At 42.0% G+C, this 16,165-nt stretch overlaps 1 protein-coding gene and 1 pseudogene across 1 annotated transcript in view; one reads left to right on the top strand and one right to left on the bottom strand.

The window, feature by feature from the left end:
* The window catches only part of LOC127210507 (A disintegrin and metalloproteinase with thrombospondin motifs 3), a 204,932-nt gene extending 192,154 nt beyond the window's left edge, over positions 1–12,778 (bottom strand). Inside the window, exons 1-2 of the mRNA XM_051170165.1 lie at positions 12,694–12,778; positions 11,994–12,400 (exon numbers count right to left, since the gene is read on the bottom strand). Of these exons, the coding sequence (XP_051026122.1) occupies positions 11,994–12,400; positions 12,694–12,778 (492 nt within the window). The remainder of the gene's footprint in view (positions 1–11,993; positions 12,401–12,693) is intronic.
* Positions 12,779–13,060: 282 nt separating this feature from the next.
* LOC127210508 (dnaJ homolog subfamily B member 1-like) lies at positions 13,061–14,293 on the top strand (annotated as a pseudogene).
* The last annotated feature ends 1,872 nt before the right edge of the window (positions 14,294–16,165 follow it).

The following is a 16,165-nucleotide window of genomic DNA, read 5'->3' on the forward strand; positions in this document are numbered from 1 at the left end:
TCTAACTGGCACTCTAGTTTTTAAGTATATAAAATAACAACAGCACGGTAGGATGAAAACTATACCAATTTCAAAGCATTCCCCAAATTAATATTTTGTCTATTTTTTTCTAATCATAGATTACAAAATGAGATCCTTCCCTAAAAACTTTATATCAGCGGTTAGGGTGTAGGAACAAAATGGCTCAAATTTTCTGCTGTCCTTAAATGGCAAATGCGGTCCCACAGTTGAAGCCAACATTAGCAGTGAGGCACAGCTGACCAAACAGAGATCTCATGGTGACTTAACTTTATCTGGATGCACATCGCTACGTCAGGTCTGTACTCTTGCTCTGGCAGCCAGTGAATACCCTCCTCAGAGCCAGGTATGCAACTAGAAAGACTGTCCAAAGCCAGTCAGAAAAGCTTGAAATATTGGCAAAGTCTAGGCAAGATCAAATATCCCAATTTTCCAAAGGCAGTATTACCCTAAAAGTCTAAACATCATGTTGAAAGCATAGTTTTTCACAGGCGGTGCTAAATAAAACATCTCCCACTGTACTTGCATTGCTAACAGTTGCAAATTCTCTCATTAAGTATTGCTCATTTTCTCTCAGGATTCACTTGTTCTAAAGCCAACCTTGAGACAGGACCTACTGTGGTCAAAGACACCTAGCAAGAGGCAACACAGTCCTTTTATCCCATACACATCTTATACCTTTAAAACAATCACCCGATGGAAAAGTAGGCCTTCTAGAAAGTGCCTACATTTTAAATTGGCACTAGAAAATTCTGTCAGGCCAGCAAGAGCTCCCTAAATCCCCCAAAGCTCACCTTGATAATATCATCATTCAAGTTGACAATTGAATTCCTCCATAGTTAGAGCTATGTCGCCCTATGCTACCTCTGTCCCTGTACTCCTAAATACAGGATACATCCAGAGAGGTCAAGAATTCACATCCTTTGATCTTCCCAGGGAAGACCACACCAACTGGTTATACAGTGCCAAATAGTCAGCCCTGGAAACATACATACAAGTAGCATTATACAGACTGAACAAGTTATATTTAGGAAAATATATGTATATGCATTTACAAATGTGCATGCAGTAAAAATTAGTGAAAAAAGGCCACGAATTTGAAGGACAGCAGGGATGGTATATAGGAGGGTTTGGAGGGATGAAAGGGAAGGGAAAAATCTTGTGGTTAAGTTATAATATCAAAATAACAAAAACAAAATAAATTAACTGTAAAAAAAAGTATTTTATGTTGATATTGAAAACCAAGAATCGTCATTATTTCCATAATAATAAAACAAGTGAGGGAAGAAAAATATGCACACTCCTTGCCATGTTTTTGGTTGATTTTATTTGCCATAGAATACCCTATATTAAATAAAAATAAAATAGAGTGTAATGTTAACTACCATCACCAAAGAAATGAGATACAAAATGAGCACACCAAGGAAGACTATGAGGATATATGACACTCAAGAGCTCGGCGATGGCTTAGTCCATAAAAGGCTTGACACATAAGGATAAGGAGCTGAGTTTGGACCCCAAGTGCTCATATAAAAGGCAAGAGTAGCAGTGCACACCCATAGCCTCAGTGCTGAGGATGTGATAAGAGGAGGAGCCTGCGAATCCAGGTTCAGTGAGAGACTGTCGCAAAAACTCAGGTGGAGAGTGACTGAGGAAAGACACCAAGTGCGTGCGCATGCTCACACACACACACAGAGAGAGAGAGAGAGAGAGAGAGAGAGAGAGAGAGAGAGAGAGAGAGAGAGAGAGAGACAGACAGACAGACAGACAGACAGACAGACAGAGACAGAGACACAGAGAAAGAGAAAGAGAGACAGACAGGCAGACAGGCAGACAGGCAGACAGGCAGGCAAGCAGGCAGAAATATACAGAGACAGAGAAAGATGGAGAAAGTATAACATCCAATGCCATAGAACTCTTCCTATATCGAAAGCACCCCACGCTATGAATTCATAACTTGAAATGCATGCCTACAGTGAGCCTTGGAGGAATAGCAATATAATGGCCTCGACTTCACTAACATCTCTGAAATCAGGAGGTTGAGTGCATCACACCACTGAAGGAAATTTGTCTGCATCAGCGGCTCCTTTGCGGTGTGATACATGGACGATAAAACAATGAACTGTGTCAAACCCAAGTATTGTTACAATGCAAGCCCTGTCCCAGTTGCCTTCCCTCTGCTAACTGAAGAACCTAATGAAAGGAACAAGATGTCTTACTTCACGTTGCCAAGCAGGACCTAAATTATAATGTCCTATGGAACAAGAGTGAAGTCCAAGTAAGATGCAAACTGTGGCTTTGTCATGCTTTCAAGTCTCCAGGCTGACAGAGGCTGGTGTGCCCTTCCAAGGGACTGTTAACACAGGCCTGCTTGCATCAGGTGGAAAGGACACCCGAAATTGACAAGAATTTTTCCCCTAAAGGCTTTACTTCATAGCATTCTGTGTTCTCTACAAATGAGTTCATGGACTGAGTTGGGTGATTGCAGTACATTTCATTTTTCAACCTAATTATTAAATTTATTAACCATGAAATACTAAAATAAATGATCCTAAGCAGAAAAAAAAGAAAGAAAGAAAAGGTCTTGAGTAACAGTCTTTGGTTTCCTGGGCCTCCACTGATGTTCTTTTCCAAAGCCTTGACCCGACAGCAACCCTTCTCATCTCACTGAAGGAAAGAGAGATGGAAAGGCTAGCTAGCTTGATGAAGGTATTGAGGAGAGTAAACAGTGGAAATAGAATTTTTCTGATTCTAATACAAAATTATGACCACTCCCAACAGGACTCAGCCATTTTGTAAAAGGTTTGATGGTTATCAATGCTATTTTTCAAACTAAACTCCTATAAAATACAACTTAGCAAAATTTAGCAGTTGTTCATTCTCACTAGTTTCTTGATTCTAACTACAAAATTCTACATTATTATATTCTAAACATTAAAAAAAGCAAACAAAGATATAACAAGTGGCTTCAAGGATGATGGAATAAGAACCAAAAATCACCTCGTGAACCCAGACGCTAAGCACACAACAAACTGTGCAGGATGACAGGACTCTGAACTCTGTTGAAGGCAAGCAACTTCCAAGAGAAAGCAGGGCTACACTGAGCTCTCAGCAGAAGAGCAGCTGACACCACAGGTCAGTCCTGAATCAGGCAGCACAGCGGCAGACATGTTAATACACATGGCTTATCCACACCAGGAAGCTACAACGGACCTTTGCAAATGCTTAGACTCTGCTGTGATCACAGAGAGGCAGAAGCCATGGCTGCCATTGTTTCCGGAGCCACGCTCATTGTCTGGCACCCTTCCCATCTGGCTGAAGTGACTTCAAAAAACCCAGCACATCTGTTTTACATTTCATTTGTATCTTTTACCTTTGTGGAGGGCCTGACATTGACTGTTCCAAAGCATCTGCCTATGTGGAGAAGATTAGAAAGTCACTATGTGTGCATGAGGAACAGGGAGATAGTGAAAAGCAAACAAGAAAAAGCTCAGGTTTCCGAGTGAGGAAAGATAGTATGGAGCTACATAGCTCCAACCATTGAGGGATTCAATTATGAACTTGAACAACATTATCGAGGTGGACTCTGGGGCATATAGGAAGCTCTGATTGACCTGACAGAATTTTCTCATGCCAACCTAAAATGTTGGTAATTTCTGGAAGGCCTACTTTCCCATCCGGAGATGGCTTTAAAGGTAGAAGATGTGAATGGGACAAGAGGAGTGTGTTGCTGCTTGCTCAGGTGTCACTTGACCATAGCAGGATCCATCTCAGGAGAGGCTCCGGAGCATGTGACTCCTGAAGAGAAAGCATTTCATTTGAGGGGGGTGAAAATGAGCAAACTTGGCCAACTATAGAAAAGGAATAAATCTGATTTTGAGAGCTGCTATATTATTAGATTGAAATATATAATAGAAAAAAAATCACATGTAATACTAAGAAATAAAGTATGGTTTATTCAAAGGAGTATAAAAAAAGCCAACAGATACTATATCCAAAAACACCAATGGCAAATCTGGTTGACAAAGGCAAAGAGAGGGTGCAGGAAGCAGCTAGGCAGAGGAGACGCCATACATAGCACGGCTACAGTGTGGTTATCAGCATCATTTCTCATAGGTAGTACTGTTACTTTGCTAGGCCAGCATGATTCCTAACTGCAGTAACACTTAGCTGCATAACCACAGATAAGTGGAGCTCTTATCCCTCACCAAAGAACCTTCTGTCCACAGCAAATGGAGAAACCATTCATTACAGGAAACCACAACAGATCATAATGCAGATACCTGTAGACCGGGTGGAGCCCAGCACCAAGTGATACATGTACAGCACAGATCCTGCACTGAAGGCTCAGAGAATTTAGTACAAGTGGGGGTAGGGTGAGCATAAAGAACACTAAGAGCCAGAGGACCATGAGTCTGATGTGAGAATGTGTCTTCTAGAGATGCTGGGAAAGCTTGACTCACGATATGTTACAAGATGGTTTTCTAAACTAGACCTGAACAATGATAGTACCAATAGACGTTTTTGCCGAGAATAGGGGAAATCTCATTGGGTCCTCCCTCTAGACAAAAAAATTACAGGCAACCATTGGCTAGATCTGGTCAATATTCAGAACATTCTCCACAGTTGAATGGAGAGTGGGGTATGACTTTCTCACGTACTCTGGTGCCTCACATTTGACCATGTCCCCTGGAGGGGGAGACCTGGTGGCACTCAGAGGAAGGACAGCAGGTAGCCAAGAAGAGACTTGATACCCTATGAGCATATACAGGGGGAGGTAATCCCCCTCAGGAACAGTCATAGGGGAGGGGAATAATGGGAAAATGGGAGGGAGGGAAGAATGGGAAGATACAAGGGATGGGCTAAACATTGAGATATAACAAAAATAAATTAATTTAAAAAATTACAGGCAACCAATGAATTCAGAGGCGGGGAGGGAGAATATGAATGAGCCTCTCCCTGGGAATGAGATTCTGGATAGTAAAAACAAAGTGGTCAGCCTAAAAGCATATGTCCACAAGCCACCTCAAACAGACTCAGCAAGTTTATTTATATATGTATGCATTTAAATATATGGGCAGTAATGCTAGCTGGTGAGGGAAAGGCCACCAATTTCAGAGGGAACTGGGGGACATGAGAGGGATGTCAGAGAGGAGACACAGTGGTGTTGGAGGGAAGAAAAGGAGTTTAGATTTTTTTTAGTTTAATTTTCCAGACACAGAATGCATTTCATAATATCCATAACTGAAAGAATGGAAGGAGCTACTAAGGGAACAGTTTTTATATCTGAACATTATTAAAATAAGTTCAAAACAAGAAGTTATAACTCTCAAGATGTTAAGTGTAACCTCCACTCTAGCCACAAAAAGACAGCTAAGATATATATATATATATGGGAATTAAAATATTTTCCCACAAAAATCTCCTAAACATAAAGGAAAATAATAATGTAGGAAATGAGATACAAGAACAGCTTGAGAGATACATCAAAATTAGGACCTTTCCTTATCAGTAATTAATTTAAATATAAATGCTCTAAATTGCCCCCAATAAAGACAGAAATCGAAAGAATGGATTTTCAAAGTAAAATTAAGGTCTGGAGTGGTGCTCAGTGGTTAAGAGTCCTGGATGCTGGATGCTCACCCCTACATGGTGGCAGACAACCATCTGTAATTCCAATCTCAGAGGATACAACATCCTCTTCTGAACTCCTTTGGCAATGTGTGCACAGAACATATATGCAGGCAAACACACATACACATAAATGGGTTTTTTTTTTTAAGAAAATAAATAACCAAGGCTACCGGTATGGTGTAGGCTATCCAATGGAGTGTGAGTAAGACACTGGGGAGAAATCAAACCCATGAGCCCCACAATCCATAACTGAACATGGACAGGCCCAGTGTGCACAGGTATGATACAAGCAGATGCAGATGTTATGAACTGATGGTTAAAATCAGTTGGTCACAGGACAAAGAGGCACACTAATGGGAGAGGGATGTGTTTGGAAGATAGGGGTGATGAAGATGAGAGTACATTAACAGAGGGAGGGCAGTAAACATGAACAGAATGCATTGTACACAGGAAGGGAATTGCCAAGGTCTAGTCATTACAATAAAGAAGAATTGTGTCAGTGGTACACTGCGTTTGCAGCATGAACTTAGAGTTCCTGGAGTCACTGTACCAGAAGAGCATGGACGAGGCTGTTTTAGCAGCAGAAGTGCGTGGTTTCATCTCTAGAGGCTGGAAGTTCCCCTCATAGAGTTGGTAGTGTTCATTCTTCTGGGGCCTTTCTCCCTGCCCTGTAGACACTTTCTCATCCTCATATGCTCCCATCGTCTTCCCTCTTTGATTGCCTTTGTTCTGATCACTTCTTTTCAGAAGAGTGGATTAAGGACCACTCTGATGACCACATTTCTTCTTACTCAGCTAAAATGTCCTCTCTACTAGGACAGTCACAGTCTGTAGTCTTGTGAGTGATGACTTCAGGATAAGAAATTTGGATGGACACATAGTTCTCCAGATTGCAATGGGAGAGGGGGCCTGGGTCCTTACTACATCATAAGGAATTTCTATCCAATTTACGAGTTTAAGAAATACCTTGCTAAGCCTTTCACAGCCTATTATGACTCAAATGAACACCACACACAGAGTTCTCTGTTTCTTAGAAGCACCACAAAGGATTCCTTACCCATGGCAAGGATTCAGCAGTTAGACTTCCCTCCTAAATTAACTCAAACCTCAGACACTAGGTCTCATCTGTGAATTCCAATATTTTGCAGGTAAGACCTAGTAGTAGAACCCACTAGGCCCTTTAGAGAAGGATGGAAAACAGGAAGGAAGAGAGCCTTGGATAGACCATTAATGTCATCACAGAATCCCTTTTTAAAAGTTGTGTGTGCTGACATTTGTTGCAAATATCAATGGTCATTTGAAAAACAATTGGATAAGATAGAATGAAAGAAAACACATACAATAAAATAAAACAAAAAGCATACTTCACCTATATTGTGTTTACAAGAAAATAACTTTAGATTCAAATACAAATTAATTAAAAGGAAAGTACAGCCTATATATTAATAATAATGGGCAACATAGGCTTTATAAAGCAAATTAACAGAGACAATAGAATATGTATACTAATAAAAACATTTAACAATCATAAAAGATTATAGATTGAATAACTGACCATAAAAATATATGAAAAGCACTGAAGGGAAGAAAACAGTTCTATAATCATAGTTGAAAACATCAATACCTCATACTCAATAATTCATAGAACAGCCAGCCCCAGAATGAGTGTGAAAGTTAAAACAACACACACAGCTAAAGTTGAGCCTTGCACCACATGGGGACAAGGGATATTAGCCTCTAAACAACTGAAAAGTCTCATGAGGCTGAGGTTGTAGCTCAGTGAGAAAGTACCTGTCTAGAATGTAAGAGACACTGGGTTCAATGCCCTAACAGACAAAGGAGAGAGAGATGGAGAAAAAGAGAGAGAGAGAGAGAGAGAGAGAGAGAGAGAGAGAGAGAGAGAGAGAGAGAGAGAGAGAGAGAGAGAGAGAGAGATCTCATATAAAATCAACTCCACAAAAACTTAATTACTGGTAGCTTTCAAATGACTGGAAATCTTACCAAAAACATTCAATTACCACATATTTTACTTTAAATATATTACATATGATGAAAAAATTCCCAGGAAGCTGGAGGCTGGTTTTCTTTTTTCTGAACTACTCTAATTGAACCCAGGGCTCCACATACAATAGGCAAGTACTTTTCATCAAACTAAATTCCCTTTTAAATGTTTATATTGAGACAGAGATAACACTTTTTTATTTGAAACTTATGAAGAACACAGACTGCTCAAGGGAAAAGTATTAACATCCCATTACCTTTTAGGAATTTAATTGGTAACTCTCTAGTTCACTGTAGGGACAACAGGAAACAGCTGCAAAATTCTTCAGCAATATATATGTGTGTGTGTGTGTGTGTGTGTGTGTGTGTGTGTGTGTGTGTGTGTGCATGTATACATATACATATATATGTATATGTGTGTATATGCACTACAGTTAATTTTATGCAATTATAACTTAATACATCTTTAAATTTGGTTACATTTCTCTTGACTGTAAATGATGCCATGTATAGCTGACTGTCTACATTATGTAATATGCGATATATATGTATATATAATACACATCCATATAGAAATACATATTCTATATATGAACATGCAAATATACATAGAATAGACACTACAACATAAAGTATGAATGAATATCAACTCCTTATTAATAGAGGTATCACGAGTTTGTCCTCAAGCCACACTAGCTAAAAATTATATTATCTTTATCTCCATTTTACTCCAGAAATCACTAAAGACATTAGAAATGCTCTTTTCAGAGGTAAAAATGAGGAAATGTGGTCAGAGAGCAAACACATGGGAAGGTGTAGGAAACACATCAGATCAAAAAACCAGGTGCATACAAATCTTCCTATAGAGTGGGATTTAACTTCTCAAATTTAAAACTGGGCAGCCTGAGATTATGAGAATCAGCACTGATTCTCCAACACCCAAATTCCATGTTTCTCACACAAAACTCCAGGAACTCTAGAAGAACTGGTTATTTGTACAATCCGTCCTTGCCCCGTCATCACCCTGACCATTCAGGTATCGCTGACAGCATCAGCCTGCATTTGAGCATTTTTGTAAGGCATCTGTCTTTTTCTTTCTATCTTCCTTATCCTACATTCAGGTAACTATGAGCTGACTCTGTGTTGACCTCTCCCCGCCCCCATATTTTTGTTGTATGGGCTACAACCTTCATAAAATCATTTTTCTCAAACTCTCACCAGTCATATGGCCACACAACTCTCCCAAGGGTTTTCCATTCTTTCCTCCCCTTCCCTTCTCCGCTCCATGATTATGTTAACATGCGTGTTCATCTTCTCAACTCTCCTGCATTAGAAGCATAGCTTTTCCCAACAAGTCTACTATCATCCAAGGCAGCCATAATCTTTCCATCATCTAAGCTCTCCTATTTTCCCACTCCAATCTTGTGGCATCCTTGACATCATCCTTATTCTTTGAGGATGTCTTTCCATACATTATTTCCAGTCCTCACTGAAGACACATCCAAACGTGGCCCATCTTAATATTAACCTCGGTCAGCAAATGTACAGAGCCTGACATATACAAGTGTTTCAGTACTGTCCTAACTTGTATCGGTGTCTCTCCAATCAGATTAAGTGAACACCAAGTGGGCGGGACTCTTGAGGCTAGGCTTAGCTCAAAGGGACTCGGTCACCATAAAGCATCATGACATTTCCATGATGCTTTTTAAATTCTTGCTTCACGTATAATTTCCCTAGAATTAATGTAAGAGGCTTTCCCAGTTACTCATGTGTTTCTTCAGTACCTTCAAGAACCTATTGAGCTATAATAATGATTAAAGACTGGGCTAACCAATCACTCTTTGTTCTAAGTACAAACTGGCTGCCTGGCTGCATGAAAATGGAAGTAAAGAGGATGGAGGCCAAAGCTCACATGGGTCACACAGAACTAGATAGTATCGGCTATTATAGGGCATGGAGGAAGCAGGCACGCGATAGGCTAAGAAGCAGGCAAGCAGCAGTTGTGATGTGTCACAGACTAGATACATGGGGAAAGTCTTACTATCCCCACACCACTTTGTATGGGGCCCGCCATGCTAAAATAGCCTCATGTTGGCCTAGAAACATGGTTTCACCCTTCTTTCCTCGGAGTCTCTATGGTCTCTTAAATTAGTGTGTAAACCAGAAAGGCTTTGTCCTCCCCTCTGTCCCATGTCCAAAGGGTACACAGCTGCTTCCATGGGCATCTATTGCCATAGAAGAAAAAGTAAGAGGACCCTGGCCTGTAGAAAGCAGGTTCAGCTCCCACAAGCAGATGTCCACCATTGGCGCTTTAAAGGTCAGCTCCCTACAACTGGCACCTCCAAAGCACCCTGCAAGTGCTACATGATCATGCCTATTTTTAGTGCCAAACATTTCATTTACCAGATTGAGCTGAATCTACAATTACCAAATGTTCTCAATCACATGCACGTTGTCTGATTCTTTCGAAATCAGACTAGGTTAAATAAGTGCCTCTGCAGCCAGACTCACTGAAGGAAGCACAGCAGCAGCATGTTTCTGAAAAGACGACATCCCAAGGTAGAAGTTCTGAGGAGACGTTTTTGTTAGAAATTGGTAACTGCCCACCGAGTTCATTTGGTCTTGCCCAAAGATCCAACTAGGACAAAATGTCTCTGATATTCATCAGCTGTGGATACCTAACAATTTTTTTTAAAGCCATTCATCTATCATTATTAAATTGTTAACTTCCAAGAGGCACCTGATATACTATCAAGGCTCCCCTCTGACCCACAGGGAACCAAAGATGTAAAGATAAGAAGGGAATGGGAGAAAGAACGCCTCCTTTCTCTTTCAGCCAGACCTTTCCTGGGTTTGTCCTTTTTACACACTACTTTTACTAGATAAACCCAAGTCCTTTCATCAGACGTTAGAAGTAATATTTTCCTTAATGTGGAAAACCTTAGCACTTGATAATCTCCCATGATCTTAAAAGCTGCCCAGAAGGGAATCGCTGACCTCCAGTAACCCAGAAAAGCAATTCACTTCCCTGTTCCTCCACTCCCAACCAGTCTCCCCTCTGATGACAAGCCCAGAGAATTAACAAGGCAACTGTGTGTAAGTAAGTCTAGAAAAATGTAATGTCTTCCTATGGCTAAACTCGTGAGACATAAAGATTATATCAAATATCTTGGTGTTTTGGTAAACTTACAGACCACAGAAAATCAGTATGAGCTGCCGCTACTCAAATGTGTAACTTGTTCCTGAGAGAGAGCACATGGCAGGACTCCATGGAGAAAATTAATTTACATCTACAGTTTCTAGCAACAGTGTCTTCCTCTGACACCGGAGGGGTGGGGGTGGGGGTGGGGTAGAGAGATGGTTCAGCCGTTAAGAGTGCTGGCTGCTCTTCCAGAGGTCTTGAGTTCAATTCCCAGCAACCTCATGGTGGCTCACAACCATCTATCTATACTGGGATCTGATTCTCTCTCCTAGCATGCATGTGCACATACAAATAGAACACTCGCATAATAAATAAATAAATAAATAAGTAAGTAAAACAAGAACACCTGACATCATCATGGATTCTCCCTGTGAACTCACTCCAGAGAAGAAAGTGAGAAGAGAAAGTGAAGCAGCCCCCCCGCCATCTCCTGCCAAAGGCCATCAAAGGCTGGGCATATTATGGGATGGCAGGCTTGGGGGCCATGGTCATCTTAGGGATAGCTGGAAAAAAACCCTAATGATGGAATTGTGGCCATAGTAGGCTAGGTAATGTGGGGATAGGAATTGTCTACAGAAGCAACAGTTTCCTGAAATGCTACAGCGTTGGGGATAATTCTGGGGCTGGGTAGCTCAGTGTTTCTAATGTAGAAATAGACTGGCATAGCAAGACCAACACTGCCGGGCACGGTGGCGCACACCTGTAATCCCAGCACTCGGGAGACAAAGGTGGGTGGATCTCTGTGAGTTGGAGGCCAGCCTGGTCTACAAAGCAAGTCTAGGATGGCCAAGCCTACCCAAAGAAACCCTGTCTCAAAAAAAAAAAAAAAAAAAAAAAAAAAAAAAAAAAGAACAGCACCGTAATTTGTCAAGAATTGTTATTCACCTTTGTCTGCTTGTGTCCTCCAAATGGGATGAAGCTCCTGCAGCCACAAGGCTCAGGAAACCCAGGAGGGTGTAAGATTCACAAGGTAGTATACATAAGCCAAAACAGTTACAGGCAGAGGGGTCCTTCCAAACCCACCAAGCTGCCCATGAACTGAGGTGTCTTTCCATGTCCACCTTGCAATGCTAAAGACACACCAAATGCCAACACCTGCACACTCCCATGCTCACACAGGAAAGGAAATGAGTCTTACCAGACCATCACAGTTGCTAATGGCAACAGAGGTTCCTGGAATGTCCGTGATGTCACCAACATAAGCACAGCTAGTCTGCAAAGGCTCCGATCTCCAGATTCCTTCTGCAGCACTTCCATGGGGATGGCCATTTCCGGGGTCAGTGGTATTCCCGGGCGTTGGAGATGTCTCATGCCATTCCACCACAGCCCCAGGAGCTAGGAAGCGAGTGTTCGGCCTTAGTCGGAGATGAAAATCTCTTCCAAATGCTGTGACATTAAAGAACAGTTGCTCTGACGAGGACGACAAGTCCCTGGGTGACCTCCTTTTGTGATTCGCAGAGAGAATATTGGAAAGATAGTGTCCTTTTAGGTTTGTGCTAACTGGTGTCACTAGCTCATACTCTCTATATCTCTTCGTTGGTAAATCTGTGGGGGTAAAAAAGAGAATTGTATGATGTCAGACAGTAAGATGCATAAAGTCCCACCTCACAGAGCTAAGCCATACTTTGCAATGAAATCTATGTCTGAGCCAGATCACATATAATATATTTTGATAATTAAAATCATTTATTAAGTATACTTAGATAATTCATTTTTTATTTTTAAAAAAATGTATTAAATCATCAACATTTATATCCTGTTGCTATATTTAAGAGCATGGATACATTTCTATAAACTATATGTAGTTTATTTGAAATTAGGACAGACCCCTAAATAACTCAGGATGCCCATAAGAACTTTTAATGAAGTTACTATCATATCAAATTTCTTGATTTTTTCCCCCTGTAGAATCCTAGAATTCATACCACATTCAGTATCTCCTTTATGCTGCTTCTACCACAAACTGAGGGTTTATTACACTACAGTTTGCTATTTTTCAGCCTAAAAGCCCTGACAATCATACACCACTGATAAAGGGCCTGATTCCAAACTCAGCCAAATTACAAAGCTTGAATATAAATCCAAATTATACTGGAAAACCTATACACTCCCCCTCCTTCCGTTGTACTGTGGCACTATGACACAATAGTTAATTCTGATAAAAACAAAAAAAACAAACAAAAAAATTAGGAATAACCAAAACTGATGCAGAGGCTTACGAGTATACTAGTTTCATTTTATACTGTATTCCTTCCAAAGAACAAGTGTCCATTTGCATAAGTATTTGGGACCCACCTTACAACATAGGTAGCCATTTACATACTAAATTATCTCAGTCAAGACTACTTCCCTGGCCAGACAGGTATACAAAATTCGGGACAGGGCAGCCGCAGAGCCAGAAGTCAACAACAGCTGGTCAGCGGTGGCCGCGGGCAAGGACTACTACCAGAATCTGGGCCTGGCCTGCAGCCCATCTGACTAGATCAAGGGGGGCTGCCGCCAGGTGCTGTGCTACCACCCCAACAAGACCAAGGAGCCCAGCACCCAGGAGAAGTTCAAGGAGACAGCTTAGACCTATGATGTGCTCATGACGGGCATAAGAGTTAGATTTTCAGATTTTCAATTGCTACGAAGAAGACAGCCTAAAGGGTGGTGGCCGCAGTAGCAGTGGGTAGTGCTAATGGTACCTCTTTCAGCTACACACTCCATGGATACCCTTGTGACGTGTTTGCTGAGTTCTTCAGTGGTAGAAAGCCCTTTGATCCCTTTTTTGGGCAACGCAAAGGAGAGGAAAGCATGGACATCAATGACCTATTCTTTGGCTTTCCAATGGGTATAGGTGGCTTCACCAATATGAACTTTGGACGTGCTGGCCCTGCCCAAGAGCCTACCCAGAAGAAACAGGATTCCCCAGTCACCCATGACCTGGTCTCCCTTGAAGAGATCTACAGCAGCTGGACCAAGAAGATAAAAATCTCCTACAAGAGGCTGAACCCAGATGGGAACGAAGATAAGATACTGACCATTGACGTGAAGAGGGGCTGGAAAGAAGGAACCAAAATCACCTTTCCCAAGGAAAGTAACCAGACCTTGAACTACATCCCAGCTGGCATCATCTTTGTTGAAGGACAAGCCACACAATATCTTCAAGAGGGATGGTTCTGATGTCATTTATCCAGCCAGGATCAGCCTTCAGGAGGCTCTCTCAATAATTGCACTATAAATGCCCCCGCTCCGGATGGCAGGACCATCCCTGCTGTATTCAAAGATGTCATCAGGCCTGGCATGTGGTGTAAAGTTCACGGAGAAGGCATCCCTCCCCACCAAACACCTGAGAAATGTGGGGACCTTCTTAGAGAATTTGAAGTGATCTTCCCAGAAAGGATTCTCCTGATATCCAGAACCATCCTGGAGCAGCTTCTTCCCCCTAGGGACTGAGCCTGCATTCCCCAAGGACTGAGTCAGGGAGCTTTCCAGAGCTGTGGGCTTCTGGACCATTCCACTGGTTGCATACTGCGGGAGGGTCCAGGGAGGGCTTTTGCTCTGCCAAATGTTCTCCACAGAATATATTACAAACTTTCAAAGTCACGCACTAGACTACAGTGGTTTTTGGAGTGCTAGGCAGGTGGTGGGAACAGCAGCCGTCCTGGGATGGACCTAGCCTCAGCACCCCAGCTCCTGCCCGAGGGTGTAAGACAGGCCTGCAACTGGACTCGACCCTTTACTGTCCCTTAGTCTCTGGCTGTCATGTGGCAGTGGCCTACCGTCTCAGTTGCCAGATCCTGTGCACTAGTCAGTTTCCATTGTGTGAGAGGCTCTTGTTTTATTCTGCATTTGTTCCATGACTTTTTTCCTCCTCCCCAAAAGAATCTTGTCTTGTCTTGGCCATCTCAAATTAAGCCCAATTCTATAGGGCTGCCAGGCCAGCATCATAAGCAATACCTGCTTATGCAGGGCCACAGGGCCAGCCTCCCTCTAGGTTCGGGGCTTGGACAACCAGGAGATCCCCCAAAACTCTGGTTCTGTTGGAGTCAGATGGCTAGCTTATAGTCACAGTATTTGATGTTTCAAAGGTAGTCCTTGGTCACACCTGGGACTCCTCAGAGGCATGGGTGATTTGTGTGTGTGTGTGTGTGTGTGTGTGTGTGTGTGTGTGTGTGTGTGTGTGTGTAACAGAGTCTGAACTCTTTCAAGGATATAATCCTTTTGAATTTTGCACAGCCCTAGATATAATCCCTTTTGATTAAAGGGTCTTTGCTTCTGATGAAAGGAGCACTGTGGGTCATCTGTAAATATGTTTTTATAATTCCATTCGAAGCTAGTATGCACTCAGATGAAAGCAGTCCCTGTCAGCTACTCCTGTCAATCTGGGGCTGCCATGGAGTCAGACTTTGGTAGTGAAGGTGTCTGTCCTTTGAAACTAGCCTGGTGCTCTGACGATTCGACTTGTTGCTAAGTTGCCACTACCCACACAAGACCAAAGTGTGTGGCTTGTCATTATGCAGTGTGACAGCATTAAAGACTGATGCTAAATCTCAAAACAACAGACTATTTCCCCTAGGTTATCTGAATGTATGGACTTGGGAAAGATAAAATGACAGGAGATACCGAGGAAACAAGCAAGGGGGCAATGGGCAGGAAAAGAGCAAGCCCGGGAAGGAGAACTGTGAGAAGATTTCAAGATGGCCCCCGTTCAGAATTCTCACGCAAAACTAGCCCTATATAACATGTTCATGTTGCCTGACAAAAATTAACTGACCCACAGTAAATGTCTACAGAAATTGAATCTTTGTCATCATCCACTCAAGGATTTGGAACATAAGATCCACCATGAACCAATGATGTGCACATTTAAGTGTCCTTATAGTGCCATCAAGCACAAGGCCCCAGAAGACAAATAAGGCACACTGCAACTTGGATATTTTTGGCGTATATGTCAGTGTTCCGCCACCTATATTGACCAACGCATTTAAACAAAATACCACTCTTGGTTATGCACATAAAGCAAGCATCATATCAACGAGTATCATTAGGAACAGCGAAAATTCTTCTGACACTGGGAGCTCAGCTACACATCCCTAAAGCACCTAAGTGAGCAAGGCCATGATGCTGGTCTCCCTTACAACTGAACCTATAGTGAATGTTCCCATGAATTCTGGCTTCGAATGGGGCTGCCGAAGATTCTCTATGTACCAGACTCTGCAACCAGGTGGATTTGTGCACTGTGTGTTAGTTTTTGGTAACCAGGCAACTTTTCATTTGTCTATGCTGCTAGTCATACTAACTAGTTTTACTCAGGATCCGTGAGCA

This window comes from Acomys russatus, chromosome 28 (genome assembly GCF_903995435.1).
Source record: "Acomys russatus chromosome 28, mAcoRus1.1, whole genome shotgun sequence".
Classification (NCBI taxonomy): Eukaryota; Metazoa; Chordata; class Mammalia; order Rodentia; family Muridae; genus Acomys; species Acomys russatus.